The following is a 17,179-nucleotide window of genomic DNA, read 5'->3' as shown; positions in this document are numbered from 1 at the left end:
TATGCATGCGTGTGCGAGTCGAGGAGGATTTTCTCAGCTTGCAAATGGTTCTCCTGAATAATTTAACCCTCATAAAAAGAGTTTGACACGTGTTCAATATGGTTAAGAAACCACTTCTTGCGTAAGGTATTAAAATCATGAGGAAGGGAAAAAAATCCTTCATGTGGCAGATGGAAAATGGCTTTTCAAATTCAGTCAATGTAGGATGATCTCATCATGGTGTAATGCAGTCCTGTGCATTTTCAGGAAAACCACATTTGAGTGGGTGTCAGAACATACATCTACTTGCAGTCTTGCAGACCTGAATTCAGAAAAAACAATTTTATAATTGGCTTATAAGCCCTAATAGGGTGCGCTGTCTGGTATATGCTGCCTTGTTTTCCTGCAGACCAAGACCTGTGAGCCTTGTTAGGAGCCTGTCAGAATCAGGATATAACTCGATTTAAGAGCTTAAAGCCGCTAAATCTCAGACTTCCTCCAGAGATGTGCATTAAGGAATTAATGTCACGACATGCAGAGATACAGCAGGAGGAATGCATTGTCATGCAGCTGATGTATGATGTATGAGGCGGTTGTGTAGTTGCTGCACTGACTGAATCATGTGGTGTGTTGCAGCCTAAAGGTAATATGCTTTTGTTTCAATTCACCATTTTATTCTTGGTTGTCAGTTCATTTATATTTGATGTCCTTACAAAACAGGCGACTGGTTGTCCAAAGACAGTTTGTCTGTTTAGCTCAACAAAGTTCACCTCCATTGCTTCAGGATCTCAAAGATGCCCTAATACTCTTTGACATTTATCACTTTGTCCTGCCCAGGTTTTCTCTTTTCCAGCTGAGGATTTAGACAGTATTTCAGCCGCCTGTTGTTGAACAGCAGGGGCTCAGAGCACAAGTCTGACTTTTCCTTTACTCTTCAGCAGCTGTTTTTGGAGTCAAAAACCTCTGTTGGTAATCATACGTTTAAAAAAAAATGAATGCATAAACAGAACAGACACCATATCGCTGCTGTTTGCTGTCTGTGGTCTGCACATAAATCAGCTAGCATACATACACGCTGTACAGTAAAAGCAGAGTATCTAGTCCCTTTATGCATTTAATAAACTGTAGAGTTTTCAGATAAAACAGTCTGACTCTTTCCTAAAGGCTCCATGTGCGACATAGTACTGCTCAGTCTTGCCTCATTGGCGTTTAGATTAAGATCTCATTTTGTTGGTACCTGCTAGCATTTAGCGCTGTATATTTACATGCTAGCATCATGTTAGCGTTCAGCTTTTTAGCTTAGACTGGACAGTAGCAACAAATACATTATAATGCCATTATAATGAGGTTAAAGCATTAAATATTAAACAATACAGACATTTTACAGTTTGCCTGTAGCGTCATGCCATGATGATATGGTGGCTAGCACTGCAGCAAGAAAGACCTCTTTTTGTTGTTGTTTTTTAAACCCACAGTCCAAAGAAATGCTTGTTGAGGTTAGGTTCACGGGAAATACTAAATTGGCTGCAGGTGACCAGCAATCGTTGTGCTAGGCATGGGGCATACTGTATCAGCTACAACACAAGGTGATGTGGCTTTTAGTTAATTAGCTGTAATTGTGGCTAAGACCAGCCTGGACGTTATGCTCAGTCCATCAGGTTGTAAACAAGACTACGCTACAAACAGCTAGAGGATCTATGAAGCCTTGCTCATCCGTAGTGTTGCTTTACCAAATATTAACAAGAGCGTGCTACCATATTCACAATGCTACAACAAGCTCTCACATGCAGTACTGATGGCTGGTTAGAAGTCTTACTCGGGTATTATAGATTCCCTGGTTAATGGAAACTTCAAAGCAGCATTACACGAATGGCTGTTTCCCCCCAAACTCAGGTTAAAAATGAAAGTAAAATAAAAGCATTTAAATGACTCTAAATTCTGCTCTGTGATTTGAGGACGCTTGAGTCTGTGTAACCTCCTATAATTGAATGGGAAGGCTTTTCTGACAAAGCACCCATATCTGATGAGCTGGGAGTGAGAATGGGTTGGTGCTGATGCTGCAGTGGGTATGTCCAACCTTCCTCTGATATTTGATAATTTCCCACAAACAGCAGGGCGTACAGTTCATACAGCAAACACAGAGCGCAGCTAAAGCTGATGGAAACTGCATTTTTGGGTAAATAATAATTTGAGATTAAGCTCATGCTCTTTGCAATCTCATGACAGCTGTTCTTACTGTTATTTTTTCATACAGTATTTTTCAGTTGGACAGATATTTTGTTCTGTACTGTGTCTAAATTTCATCACGACTCTGTTTCCATTTCCTTTGGCGAACAGGTGAAAGTCGTGCTGAGGGTGAACCCATCGCTGTCAGAGAGCCAAGGCCAACCACCTGTTCTCCGGATCGACCCGTCCAAGAAGAGAGTAACCATAGTGGAGCCGGTCACCAAAAGCCATCAGCGTGCTACCATGACACTGGGCAGGGATGGCAAAAGTCAGCTGAAGACCTTCACCTTTGACAGTGCATATCCTCAGGAGTCAAGCCAGGTGTGGCTCTGTTGCAAAGCATTTAAATATGACTTTAGTTGTTTCTATGGTGATCAGGTTGGCAGACAGTGGATTGTGTAGCATTACATGTATACAGCACATATTCCCTCCTCTTTATCCTACACTGTTAGTTCCCTCTCTCTGTCTGATGACCTGAAAACTGATAGGCCCTGGATAGCCACCACAATTACACAGTCCATCAATTACATTCAGCCTTATCCAAGCTCTGCTTACAGTATCTGAGCCCAAGGGAATCAGTCTGCATCCCCGTTCTGCTTTGCTCTTGCTCTGTACCGAGTGCGCTTCTTCACAAGCTGCTCGCTGTCCTTTGTTCTCTCGACCAGGCCGAGGTGTGTGCAGGCGTCTTGGCTGATGTCATCCGCTGTGTGCTCAGCGGCAGCGATGCCTGTGTCCTGGGCTTGGGTTGTGCTGATGTGGGTGAGTAATCGGTCCTTGTGAGAGGCCATGGGTTAAAATCTCAAGATGGGAATGGGATGCTTTTATCATCCCCGCCCCACCTCCTCCTCTATCCCATTGCAATCTTTCAGCCTTTCTTTATCACTTCAAACTCCCTCTGTCCTCTCGATACAAATCTCCAGCCTCCTCGTGTCTTTTGTCTCGTCTCCCAGTCAGTTTTCTCTTTTTTGCTCTTTAAAAAAACCAACAAACAAACATTTCCCTTTAAGTTATTCATCCTTCACCTGTTACTTTATAAATAAAAGCCTGATCATCAGTTATACAGCATGCATGTGTTTGTAAAAGCTTCCCATTGTTTGACGTTTTAGGCAAATATTTCACTTCATTTTGCTGAAGCGCTGAGCAGAAGGGCCTGCAAACAAAGTGGACTGTGATATGTTGCTATTAGAGAGATGGAGCCCTGCACTTAGCGGTAAAGGGGTTTAATAGATTTGTAGCACACACACACACACACACACACACACACACACACACACACACACACACACACACACACACACACACACACACACAGGGTAAGGACAGGGTCTCCTTGGACCTGCTTTTTCACATGACGCCACTCTCCGTAAATCTGATTGAATTAGTTGGCCAGTACAGACTACATGTGGCCCACGGCCAGGGGGGCATCAATCTCCTCCACAGAATACTATTCTCTCTGAATAACGGCCGCTCGGCCTTTAATTGGAGTAAACCAATTCTCTTATCCTCATTCAATTAGAGTTTGGATAAGACGAGATAGGGTGAAACAAGCCCATAACTCAAGAGTAATGTGGGGCAAAAGTGCACTAGAAAGAGACACAATATGGCATCGGTCCATAAAAACATTTATTTGTCTATTCTTGTGAGATTATATATGATGTGTTTTGTTTGTGCCAATGCTTTCCTGCAATTAGCCCCATTTCAAGACTTTGCTATAAATCTGATTATCTATATATCCATATATAAAATCTTGCAGATATTTTTTATGACTGATATGAAATCTTTTATTATTCAGTCATTTCTGCCTGCAGTGCATTGAAAGTGAACGTGTGCTCTGTGATGTGCTGTTTTCAGCACGCCTCCTCCCCTGCCTTTATTTCAGTGTTAAGATGTTACAGTTCGATGTTCATTATTTGGTGTGTACTATTTTGAGCCCATGGCCTCAGCTACGACTATGGCCCCATTGTGTTTGGTAGCACACGTGCAGAAGCCAGACGTACAATCATTTTTAGCTGAGCTACCCAAAAACTAACTCTGGCTGATGATGCTTTTTTTTGGAAAATTAAAAAAATAGTTCCCTTGCTAAGTGGAATAAACGACTTGTATCTCCTGTTACACACGTGAACAGCAGAAGCTGTGATTTTATTTATTAAACAGCCCAGAAAAACTGTTTCTGACAGCAACACGTTGCATTGATATGGTTAGTATATTTTTCAGACATAAATAATATAAAAACTGATTGTGCCACTCAGACTGTGTATTTGTGAATGTAGTATATATTGTGTGGATGCATACCTTCATGTATGTCATATGTAGTAGGGTTTTCAAAGGACTCAAGGCGGCCCACAGTCCAACTAAGTACACTCTTAATAAGTGCACACCAAAGAATCACAGAGGGATCCCTAATTAGCAAGAAGGTGCTGTTAGTCAGTTGCAGCTGATTCATTGATGATCTGCAGGTGTGAGCACATTTTGACAGTTTGCTGGTTTGGAGCATTCAGGTGTGGTTAACAGAAGGTCACCCAAATGTGTGTAACCCATGCTTAGACGGTGCATAAGAGCTACATTTCAGTTAGCCTCAGTTAGCATGTTAAAGTTAAAGTTCATTAAGGCACTGCTAGAAAGACTGAAAACATATAGCTTGTTTGGATGGCAGCGTGGCTTAGCTTTCAGGATCAGTGTCCTTTGAACAGACAACAGCAAAATGTTGGTGCTTGGCTGTAACACACAGCAACATTTGAGCCAAAACCCAAACAAACACAACAGATCAGTATAAACACCTGATACCAAGTGTCAGGCACGGTGGTGGAGGTATGAGGATTTGGGCTTATGCAGTCACCTGGGAACCGAGTAGTCAAATAATCACCATAAACTCCAAACTAACCTAGAGACAAATGTGAGGCTCAGCCAGCTAAAGCTGTGTCATGCAGCAGGCAATGACCCCCAACAGTCAAGGTGACCCACAGTAGAACTTATAAACAAATGCCTGCAAAGTTCAATGAACTTAAGCAATGTTGTAAAGACAAAAATTGTTACACAACATTGAAGGCTGATACACTCATACAGAAATCAATTGGTTTAAATTAATGATTATGGTCTATAATAGCTGCAAGCCATCGAATCTTGGGGTGCACTTCATTTTTCATAAGACCGAATCGAGTCTTGCAAAAACTTCATTTTTATATATAGAAAATCTGTGCATCTATGTGTTCCCCTTCCACCTCAGGGTCCTGGTCCAGCATGGTGGGCAGTGGTGAGAACATTGGGAAGCTCGGCTTGATTCCTTGTGCCATCTCCTGGCTGTACAGCGCCATCGAGCGCCGCAGAGAGAGGACGTGGACCGATCTCAGTGTGTCAGTGTCTGCTATCGAACTGTGCTGCGGAGAGGAGGACACGCTGAGGGATCTGCTGGGGGAAGTTGTTCCATCATTAGGCAGCATCCACGACAGCCCGAAAGCCCACATTAAACTCCAGGAGGACCCAGTCTACGGAGTCCAGGTAGAACTGAAGGTTTTTACCATTAAGAGAAGGGATTGTTAAACTCCTGTGCCTCCCTTACCTCTGCATCGGCACGCTGTGGCCCAGTGACCCACATCTGTAGTAGTGGAGTTACTGTTGTTGGCATAAAAGTCTAATAAATCTTCATAAACACAAACCCAAAGTAGACAACAGGGAGCAAAGGTGATACTGTTTACTGCAGATAGGAGACAGCAGCAGCAAAAACCCCTTTTAAAGTTATTCTAATTGTTTCAAAAGAGACAGTATTCTCACGTTACACGTTCATGCCAACTAGATTAGTTAGATTAGTTGTCTGTGGTGCTTGCGAGCTGGCGTGAGTGTGTGCCCTCTGGATGTGAGAAACTTTTATTCATCTTTATTTAGACAATAATGGTCCGCACTGTGTTGGAAAAGATAATGGTGCTGGGAGGGAAACCTATTATGCTGCACAGCACATTATATCTGATTACACTGTGTCTGTGTGTGGGCGCCACATCCTCTCTGTTCTTTCAGTCAACACTTGAAGAATGACTGAAGCCCGAATGTTTTGCTGCTGAGACGAATGACACAAGATTCATTCTAACAATATTGAACCTGTTTCAAAATGAACAGTGATCAGCAACAGTGGGATAAATGTAACAGATGAAAGGGCTGATTTTACAGCAAATGTGCATCTGCTTCTTCTCTCCTTCAGCTACACAAGCACAACCGGGTGAAGGCCCCCACTGCCGAGCGGGCTGCTTCCCTCCTGGATGCAGCCGTCGCAGCACGTCGGCACAGTGACTTTATTACGTACCTGTGTGACAGCTCCATCATGTTCTTCACCCTTCACGTGCAGCCTCCACGTACAGAGAGCAGCACCATTGGAAAAGGTTGCAGTGAAATATTCAGAAACTGATTCTAGAATTTCGATATTTTATGATTTGCATCTGTTAAATCTTTTTGCATTACCTCCTCTAAAGTCCAACTGTATCGTTTCCGTAGGTTCCCGCGGCGCCACCAAGTTGACCATGATAGACGTGTGTAGTGGTATGAGGGGTGTCAACAAAAATAAACCCCCCCATTCTGAGCTGGGCCCAATCGTCCTGTCTCTTCTAAGTGGACAGAAAAGCACCGCAAACAAGTAAGAATCTAAAACAAAGGAGGAAAATTGTTTGTTCATTAAAAACTTTGTTTTCTTTAACCTATTTATACTCCGGGTTTACAAGCTGCAACACAGGCCACTGTAAACCACCCCAAACTGCAAATTCTTATTGGAGCTCTGATATTTATTTATTTTCTTCTCTTTTTATGTCGATTTATTAGCTTTTTTTTTTGTGCGCTGATGTAACCGGAGCCTCGTCGGCTCGTATGCTGCACTGGATTTGCAGAGATGACAATAAAGTTTACTCTGACTTTGGTGCAGTTAAACCTGCGACCACAGACACTCACATGACGTTGCACTGTTTCTGCAGGATTGGGAAGTTGACGTTGCTCCTTCGAGAGTCCCTGGGCCACACAAATTGCCACACTACAGTAATTGCTCAAATCATGGATTCTTTGACACACCTTCAAGAGAACTTCTCTACCATCCAGCTTGCTTCTCGTTTTCGCAGGACACAGAAGAGGACGAAGGTAGTATAAATGACAGAGTCTAATCATGTCACTCTTTATCTAGCACCCCAAAATTGTTGAATGTTGCTTTGGATTTATAAGACTTATCTAATAGCATCATCCACCTTCATCCGACAGCAGTCTACCTCATGTTCTCCTTGTGCGAGGAGTCTGACTAGAGAAAAAAAAGGGCTGCAGTCGTTCTCCCTGCGGGCGTTCCACTCTACCGATGAGGTAGACGTCGACATCCGTCCTTTTCGCCTGCGTGATGAACTGGATGAACGCTCCAGTAGTGAACAGTCTTGCGACACAGTCATCCAGATAGACTCAGACGGCTCAGTCCACCCCAGATCAGCCCCGAGGCAGGCGCAGCCCGAGTTTGTACCAATCATACCGTCTTTGCACCCTAACAAGGCGGACTTGGACGACCCAGAGTTTGCTGCTCTCCTCCAGGAGCTTCTGAGAATTCCTCAGCTGCAAGTAGAAAAGACGACAGAGTCAGCTCTTCTGGGGCAAACCGACGTTTTGAAAGGAGAAAGGAAGCAACCAGAGAGGGACTGTCTCAAATGTGACACGTTTGCTCAACTTCAAGAACGTCTGGGGTGCATCGATGGAAGTGAAATGACCATGGATGTGCTCAGATCTTCCTTAAAAGGTGCCTGTTTAAATAATGTCACTGTTAAGTCACAGCACCCGGAGGAATCTGTAAAACGCGCAGACACTGAAGCTCCACAGACACTGCTGAATAAGGGGCTGAGCTGCAGTCAGACCTCTGCTGGAGAAAAGCAAACAGACGGTGCTGGAGACAGTTTTCAGAGAGAAGATTCGGGTTTGTACGACTGTGAGGAGTGTAGTGCCACCAGTTCCAGCGAGGAACTGCTCAATCAAACTCTGGGTCTGAACGCGACCTGCCGCTCTGAGCCTTCTAACACCAGGACTCTTAAGTCAGGTAATGGGGTTTCTTCCAAGCGCTTTAATGTGGATGCAAAGGTCACGGCAGGGGCCAGTTCTCTTGCACTTGAACCTTCACACAAACAGGACAGAGCTGAAACTGCTGATTGGTTCAAAACAGACAAAAGGACCTCACCAGTTGGCAAAAGCTCCCCCATATCTCCTTCTTCTACGTGCTCCTCTTCACACTCCCTGGCTAAAAGTGTTGTACTCGGAGACGTCCTAAACAGTCACCCCAAACAGGATGTTAAGGAAATGAAAGCCACGATCACAGTGACCGTTCAGCAGCCGCTGGACTTAAAAGGTCAAGATGAGCTGGTTTTCTCTATGGTAGAAGAGGTGACCATCAGTGGAGCGTACGACAGAGCAAGGACAGGTGGAAATATTATTTGCATCAGAGACGGAGCTCATTCACAGGCACACGCTGAAGACTCGGCTAGTTCTCAGCCAATCCAGATAATCAGCAACGTCAGCGAGGAATCTGCAGCTCCAGGCTCCTCTGGTGCTCCCGAAAGCTCTGCTGCTCATCCTGCTGGCACTGAAAAGTCCCAGCATCAAGTCAGAAGGGAGAAAAGGGTGTTGCCTTCATTTATTAACCCCATGTTGATTAATACAGACTTGGATTGTGACTTGGATTGTGCCAAAGACAACGAAAGTCACTGTGAAACTTTAGCAGGAGTCAGGTCAGAATCAGAGTCCATTAGAAATACAGCTCGATGTTCAGAACACAGGGAGGTCCTTCAGGAGAAGTGTGCACCTGTGGCTTCTCAGAAACATGTCAAAAAGACTGACAAGTCTTGTAGCCAAATGTCTTATGAGCCAGTCGTCTTAGAACATTTGAGTTTTTGTAATAAACCTCCAGACAACAAAACGTGTGAGCAGACAAACACAGACAAGGCCCACCCCAGAGACCGTGGGCATGTTTACTCCTCGAACACTGCAGAGCTTTCAGAGGGGACTGAGATCACATGCAGAGATACACCCAAGAGGACTGGTGAGTCACCTGGTTGCCAAGAAACCATCCTTTGCTCCTATTCAACAGGTAGCTTACCTCGAGCATGGCAAAGTGCCAAACACCAGGATGCCCACCTCGTAGACTCAAGGGGGCTGACATCATCCACTCCCTGCAGCCCAAGGGTAACTCTCGAGAGGAGGAAGGCGAGGCAGCACTCCCCTACTAACCACAACCTCTATATTTCCTCTCCTCAAAGATATGGAACAGACTTCAAACAGGATCCTGGTGCTACTTTCAGGAAGGGTATTGGATCTGTGATTGATAAATCCACTTCAGCAGTAAAACGTGATAATACAAGCAGGAGGCTCAGGTCACCGATGGAGGAGAGTGGCAGGCTTTTCAGTGCCAAACTACAGCAGCTGGCTAGACGGACGAGCTCTCTCGGGCGGATCCCAAGAGACTTTCCAGCCCTAGAAAGAGGCGGCAGCAACGCTTCTGTGAGCTCCAGGGGAAGCTCCAGGGGAAGTACTGAAGGAGCTTGTAAGTCTGGCTATAAAGGCAATTTTGAGGGAGATTGTACCTTTCCGAGGGCCAGCAGGAGCCCGAGGAAAAATCCTCGGTCTGAACATCATTTTTTCCCGTCTGAAAACCCTGCGACTCAGTCTTCTAGGCATATCCACTCCAAGCTTTCTGCTGTGGGAAAGCTCAAGACGTCTAGCCCCAAAGTCCGTCGATCGTCAGCTCCTAGCATCAAGAACCCCGGCGTCTCCCACAAAACCCTGCAGGACTCCATCAATCATAGTGCCAGTCTGTCTCCAGACAGTAAAACAGTCAGCCACGAACGCACATCCTCCTTTTTCCCCTCTTCCCCTCCACGGTCTCATCGCTCTATCAGCCGGACTCCAAGCCAGAGCTCCACATCCTCATCCACAAAATCTGCCATTCAGGGATTTGTTAACGGTCGCCTCTCAGACTTTCTCAAGGAGAGGGCCCCCAGTCCCACTACAGGAGGATCGGACCAAACGACCTCACTGCCCTCCCCGTACAGTCAACTGACATCTCCCCGCATGCCCGATCACCTGAGTGGGCACGCAAGTGACACCACCAGCGTGTTGAGCGGCGATTTACCACCAGCTATGGGGAAGACATCCCTGCATTTTTCTAACAGAAACAGTTTGGTGAGCAGTGGCTATGACAGCATGGTGAGGGACAGCGAGGCCACAGGCAGCAGCACCTCAGCCAGAGACTCAGTCAGCGACAGGAGCGGCTCCCTCCTCAGCGCGGCTCGCAGCGGCTGGCCGTCTCGGAGACGAGGTGGTACAGGTGAGAGCGCCTACGATTTTTATGTAATGAATTAAATGACTTTCACTTTTGGAAAGTTTTCAAGTTTGATTTATAAAGCAAACAAAAACAAACCAACAGAAGCTCAAAGCAGACGTTCTTATGCAAACGTTAGCGCCGCTGTTCGCCAACGCCAGCTTCATGGTGACATGGCTGGCTCATAATCTGACTGCATAACATATTAATGTGACATTAATGAAAGACGACATGTGTGCTGGACGCAGCCAGACCCAGTTTCCTCGCTGGCATTAAAAGCCAGATTGTGTAGGAAGTCGCATCATTAATACATGAACCCAGGAAGGATTCTCACTGATGGAAACAGAAAACGTTTGTGTGGTTGTGTTACACAGAGGGGTGTGTGCGTGATTATGCACGCTAACAGAGTTATGTTGCAAACACACTCACTGTTAACTGCTTTTTGTGTGTGCGCTCAGTTTGTCCTCATGTGTCCTCTTCTGTAACTAAAAGCTACAGTTTGAAAACATAAAGCACTCACTATCTTTTCCTGCACTGGCAGACTGACTCAAACTGAGAGTTGCAGTAATTGTGTCTCCGGTCTTGACTTCTGGCAGCTCTGCGGCTGCACTTTGGCCCGAGGCAAACTGTTGTTCCAGCAGGAACCACATACGGCAGCTCATGAATCGTTTCCTGCTGTAGCTGCCTCGTCTGTAAATGTGTGACTCACTGTGACTTTTCTATTTAATGCTCAACACTCACATTAAGAACCAAGAAAAGTCCACTAACATGTGCTTCTGCCTTACATGTGTTGGCGCTCTTGGCTCCAGGTACTCAGCAGCGCCACCTTTCCCATGATTCACCTCTGACCCTGAGACGCTCGGCTAGCGGTCTGCGGTCTCGCTGGATGGATCAAGGAATCCCAGAGGCCTACGAGATCAAGGTCTATGAGATCGACAATGTACAGAGGATGCAGGAAAGAGCAGGTGCTGGCAAACAGGTGCTGGGTTTATTTTGATTTTTTTTTGTTGGAGGTTAAAGGGCATTACATAATAAACAGTATGACCTTTATAACCTCTGCGAGCAACGAGCGAGAACAGCCACAAAAACAGGATTGTGGTTGTTGTTTTGTTTGTGACGTAGAACTCAGTTAGTTCTCTTTTTGTATTCGAAATGGTAAGTAACCATTTTTTGTTATGGAATAAAAGGACCGGCGTTAATGCTGCCACAATATCATTTTTTGATATATTAAATGGAATAAATTGAAATGATCTGCCGTCTCTGTTGCAGAGATTTGAGGAGACGCCGCAGATATTGTGAGGCGAGAAACCTCAGCTATGGTGTCAACTTAACAGACCACAGCGAATAAGAGTAGAATAAGATAAATAAAATAGAAATATCCTTTATTGTCCCTCACTGGGGAAATTCACGCGTTACAGCAGCAAAGTGACAGACAGCGTGCAGGTTCCCACAAAGCTTAGAATAAACAAGGAATAAGAGTCCCGAGCAAATTTACAACATAAGAAACACAAATACTTTACAGTATTTTTAAACAGCAAAAAGTGCTTAAAAACAACAACGACGCACTACTGACAGTAATAATGAGGTGCCTCCAGTGTCTCGAGGTCATAGATTAACTCATGAAAATTATATTCCAAAAACTGGAAGTCGAGTTATTGAGCAAATCACAATTTAACCCTGTGTTTGTACTGAGCAGCTACAAGGTCTTCATACCTTTAACATATATTCATTTCCACCCATTTTAAATGTAATGTGTGTCTCATAAAACTTTGTTTTCTTATATGATTGATGATAAATGTGGCACATTTTTTCCTTCTGCAACGTAGTCCGAAGAATATGAATCCAGTAAACATATTAAATGGGAGAGAAATACAAAAGGAGTCCGTCGTGAGTAAATCATAGACAGAAATGTCTTAGGAGACCAAACATCTCCCACTCGTGGGAGTATTTTTGCACGATGCTGCAGAAGAAGAGCATGCTTGATAAGCTGACTGTGTAAACCTCGCATAAAAGACCGTCTGGCATTTAAAATGCGCTTGATAGCAAAACAGGGTCCATGTGGTGACGTAATGTCCCACGACGAGAGGTCTGGCCCCGTGAGACGCCTCCCTGTCTCCACCACTCTCAGGCAACTTTGATACAATTTTAATGACCACATGGGGTAAACTGGGTCAGTGCTGCAGCGGCGAACAAAGACGTAGAACAAGCAGAGCAGAATGGAGGTAAAACACCAGATTTTAAAAACTGTAAATATGGATTTATTGACCCCCCCTCCCCCCACCCCCAAACGACTGCCATGCTCCCCCCATCTCTGCCCTAACATGATGTTTATATGAAGAGCAGCTGAGAGGTGGATGCTGTTTTTCATTAAAACCTACAAAGTACTCACATACAGTATTCCAGGGCTCATTGTTTAAATGGTGAGAGTAAATTAAATTTACTTAATTTCAGCTGTGTTTTAAAAATCTTTGACTAAATAAAAAAAGTGAAAAGGGTTGTGTTTCTGCTTTCAGGGGCCCACATGCTTCAGCGCCAAGCTGAAGCTCCTGGAGCACCGTCAGCAGAGGATCTCCGAAGTCCGAGCCAAATACAACAACCTGAGGAGAGAGCTGGAGCTGGCCAAACGCCGCCTCATGCTGGAGCCCGCCACGTGGAACCACGAGTGTCAGTGGAGTTTCTTTAAAAACTAACTGTAACTGTTATTGCTAATATCTGAAAAGAGTAGTCGTCATCTAGATTTAGCTTCCTCGAACAGCCTTTGGCTTCCACACTTCTCCCTGCCTTCCATTAATGTCTCTCTCAGTTCCAGCGACAACAATGAGCAACAATATCTAACAGAAACGAGTCCACTGGTCACCAGCAAATATATACAGTCCCAAAAGCTTAAGACCAGTTGAAAAATGGCAACAAGCAAGAGGAGGAAATGGGCATTAAGTTCATTAAAAACAAACTGAAACAGGCAATTTTTGGCGTGATCAACAACTACGGTGGAGCCATCGTCATCACTGAGTTCATGTTTGGAACTTTGATTTCTGTTTTGGGTTTTTTCCAGGTGTAAAACAGCCCGTTTCAGTTTAAGGACTGTATATATATCTTTGCATAGTACTTTGCCAGTGACACTGATAATGAGCAAGCGTCCTGAGCTTAACCAGCTAGCCACGGTGTTAGGTAGCAAAACTTCACACAGGCGATATAAAAACACGGACATATCCATCAGCAATCGCTCAGTATCAATGAAGTCCTGTTGTGAACCTTAACCTTTCACTACCTTCATCTTAACTTTTGAAACCAGAAGCTATGCGTGGCCGACCTGACCGTGAAATCGAGGAGCGCTGCACACTCAGGCTAGCCTCCGGGCTTACCCTGAGTCACTGGACTTTACTTTCTGACTCTGAGAAGGACCATAGTGTTAAAGTCATCAAGACTTGTTGGTAGCAGCTGAGTCCATATAATTAACAGGAGAATACATTTAATGGTGTTAGAGCAAGAGAACAGAGAAGACTTCATTATAACATGTATGTACCCACAGGGACGCCTCTGCTGGCCGTGATAGGTAATACAGGTTTAAGGCACTTCCTCAATGGCTTCATTTTTTAGACTCAGAAGCTATGTTCATCTTTTATGTACAGTCTGTGTTCACACCATAATAAACACCCGGGCTGGTTAGCGAGCTAACTCTAGCGTAGCTATGCAATGTGTATCTGGCAAATCTGGTGCCAACATACTGACATACTGGTACACAGCTTATACACTGGTCTCTCAGCCATTATAGGCTATAAAACACAGGCTACAATACAAATGTACTTTACTGTTCTGGCTCGTACTAGGCTTGCACACAGATGGAGAGCATCTCATCTCATCTCATATCGTATTGTTTTGTAGGACCTGTTGTAACATTTCTGTATAGTTTAGCCATAAAATAAATATGAAGACATAATTCTGTAACTGGGTGATTTTGCTTGAAAGGTGACTGAAATGATTAAAACATGAGCAATCAGCTGATTAACTGGTTCAATGACTAATCATCTGAGCTCGCACTTCAGTGAATAAGCAAGTAATCAGCTTGTTATATGCAGCAGGCTGTAGCCTCCTTTTACAGGAGCAGCATCCACACTTCTCATTAGCACCATTAGTAATACCCTCACCAGCATGTGACATTTTATATTATGCTTTAATCACAGAGCACGTGATGCTGTTAAGGAATAAGAGGCTGTCACACCAACAAACTGCCCTGCTGGCAAAGCAGTTCTTACAGTATGAGAATGTTTTGTAATGCAATGATGACTTTTGTGGGTCTGAGAAAAATCTACCATGTGAACTTTGACCTCCACGATTTCATTCATCCTCCTTTTTGCTCATACAGTAACACACAGAAGTATACGCGGCACACTGACCCTTATTGTCCTTCCCCAGTCGACCTATGGCAGACGTTCGAGGTGGACTCCCTGGAGCATCTGGAAGCACTTGAGTTGGTGACGGCGCGGCTGGAGCGCAAGGTCAGCCTCTGCAAGGCCAACGTCATGATGGTCACCTGCTTTGATGGTGTCGCCGGGAGACGGCGTAAGAAGAGACGGCGAAAAACGGCAGATCATAGATTCACAGAGAGATACTGACCTACTGGCTGACATATATGTTTCTTTTAGACTATTATGTAGAACTTGTTGATTATCCATGAAGTTATCTCGGCACTCAAGACACAGAGGTGAGATCACCTCATGTATACACTTGTTATGTTTTGAAGTAGCACACTGCCTCCGGTCCCCTGGTGGGAATTCCTCTGCGGCATTTTAGACTTTCAAAAAAATCCAACTAACCTTTACTTCATGTTTTCCAGACAGTAGTTGCAGTTAAATAACCTATAAAGATGTGTGTTTATGCACTTTTTTAGCATTTGGCAGTATATTTAAAGCCATCACGTTCAAGCAGCATCTAATGCTAAAATATTTTGGTGCTAACGAGCTCGGTACCACAAAACTCCAATGTTGGACAACGGGAGAGCCTATCATGTGTAATGAAACAGAAGCGGTCCAAAGTCTGTGTCTGCCATGGTTCTCAAAGAAATGACTCCACGTCTGATAATAACACTACACAACAACTGGCACTCAAACCTGTCAAAATGTGCTCTGGTTCTCAAAAGGCTCTGCGACCGTAGAAATGAGGGATTAGATCCTGGTTCTCTGGGAAGTCTTTAGGCTCAGCAATATCATTTATGTGAATACCATCTACACATCTGTGCAAAACGGCTCAGGAGGCAACTACAGCTCCAAATGAAGCACTTTTGTACTCTGCTAAGCAATTAATGAGAAACTGTGATAAGTGGACGATCCAAATTGTGCTTTTCTTAAAGCCATTTTCACACAAAGCTTTATTCCAATTGTCTTTGTCTATCGCACGCTTTGACATGCTGACTGGAGTCAAGGCTCCAATGATCGTCCGATTAGTGGACTGGCCTCTCTACCTCCTGAGCCACAGCTGTTCCACTGGATGCAAACATTTACAATACCTCAAACTGTCCTTCTACAACAAACAGAGCAAAGCGAGGGAAATGCAACTGAACGTGACGATTATGTTCTTCAAGTTTCATGTGCTTTGCTGTTCTTCTTGATTTGATTGGTCAAACCAATCATGTACTCAGCCAACACGATGTCTTTGAGTAGCAACGTGATCAGCCATCGTAGAGCAGAAGGCGGTGCAGCTTTCACAAAAAGGGAATATTATGCCACCAATGATGCCATTGTGTAAATAGATTTTGGTGCTAAAACTACAAAAGTAGTGCATTTCCTTATTTGTAACTAATGTAAATAAGTAAATGTTTAGCAGGGATCTCAGTGAACTGTTGAATGAGCCATAAGGGAACAACGGTAGTGTTTGTGTAAGTTACACCAACAGAGAGGTCGGTGATCAATACACTGACTGTAAAACACATTAGTAAGTGATTGGAAGTAGAATAAAAGAATGCAGATTCTACTGACAGTGTAATGGAGGAGTAATTACTTTAAAGGAATAACGTCACGGTGTCTGAAGAGCCCTGTGGCTCCGAGCCACGACCCAAAGTGATCGGTGAGCAGTGCTGGGATGTCTACCTGGGTCGATGCGTTTAAATATACGGGAATCGCACACACGCACACACGCTGGATGTTTGTTGTTGTGAATCGTATTAATCAGCATGTTGTTGTCACTGTGAATAAATGAGCACAGCACTCCATTATGTTTCATGTGTGCAGAGACTGTGCATCCTTTGATTTGCAAAAATTAAAAGTGCTGTGCTGCTCCTGCTGCCATCACATCTGGGATCTTGTCCTTACTGGTCACCAGAGCCTGTTTTTAAGTGTGCATGTGTGTGTGCATGTGTGTGTGCGTGTGTGAGTGCGTGTGTGTGTGCGTGTGTGTGTGCATGTGTGAGTGCATGTGTGTGTGCATGTGTGAGTGCATGTGTGTGTGCATGTGTGAGTGCGTGTGTGAGTGCATTTGAGTGTGCGTGTGTGTGTGCATGTGTGAGTGCGTGTGTGAGTGCATGTGTGTGAGTACGTGTGTGTGTGCGTGTGTGAGTGCATGTGTGAGTGCGTGTGTGAGTGCGTGTGTGAGTGCGTGTGTGTGTGCATGTGTGTGTGCATGTGTGTGTGCGTGTGTGAGTGCCATGACGCCATGCAACATCGAAAACAG

At 44.5% G+C, this 17,179-nt stretch overlaps 1 protein-coding gene across 2 annotated transcripts in view; it reads left to right on the top strand.

Moving 5' to 3' along the window:
• The window catches only part of kif26bb (kinesin family member 26Bb), a 29,585-nt gene extending 12,769 nt beyond the window's left edge, over window positions 1–16,816 (top strand). The window contains exons 6-15 of one of the 2 annotated variants that reach the window (XM_085383292.1): window positions 2,317–2,526; window positions 2,871–2,964; window positions 5,429–5,700; window positions 6,395–6,572; window positions 6,685–6,823; window positions 7,155–7,314; window positions 7,432–10,522; window positions 11,326–11,495; window positions 13,030–13,180; window positions 14,930–16,816. In XM_085383292.1, coding sequence (XP_085239418.1) covers window positions 2,317–2,526; window positions 2,871–2,964; window positions 5,429–5,700; window positions 6,395–6,572; window positions 6,685–6,823; window positions 7,155–7,314; window positions 7,432–10,522; window positions 11,326–11,495; window positions 13,030–13,180; window positions 14,930–15,129 — 4,665 coding nt within the window. In that variant the 3' untranslated portion in view covers window positions 15,130–16,816. The remainder of the gene's footprint in view (window positions 1–2,316; window positions 2,527–2,870; window positions 2,965–5,428; window positions 5,701–6,394; window positions 6,573–6,684; window positions 6,824–7,154; window positions 7,315–7,431; window positions 10,523–11,325; window positions 11,496–13,029; window positions 13,181–14,929) is intronic. The other variant, XM_085383293.1, reaches the window with a different exon arrangement.
• The last annotated feature ends 363 nt before the right edge of the window (window positions 16,817–17,179 follow it).

The sequence above is a fragment of the Rhamphochromis longiceps genome, linkage group LG15 (genome assembly GCF_057381845.1).
Source record: "Rhamphochromis longiceps isolate RC_006_pf linkage group LG15, R_longiceps_female_GT1.1, whole genome shotgun sequence".
Classification (NCBI taxonomy): Eukaryota; Metazoa; Chordata; class Actinopteri; order Cichliformes; family Cichlidae; genus Rhamphochromis; species Rhamphochromis longiceps.
This window is presented reverse-complemented; position numbering and strand designations above follow the sequence as displayed.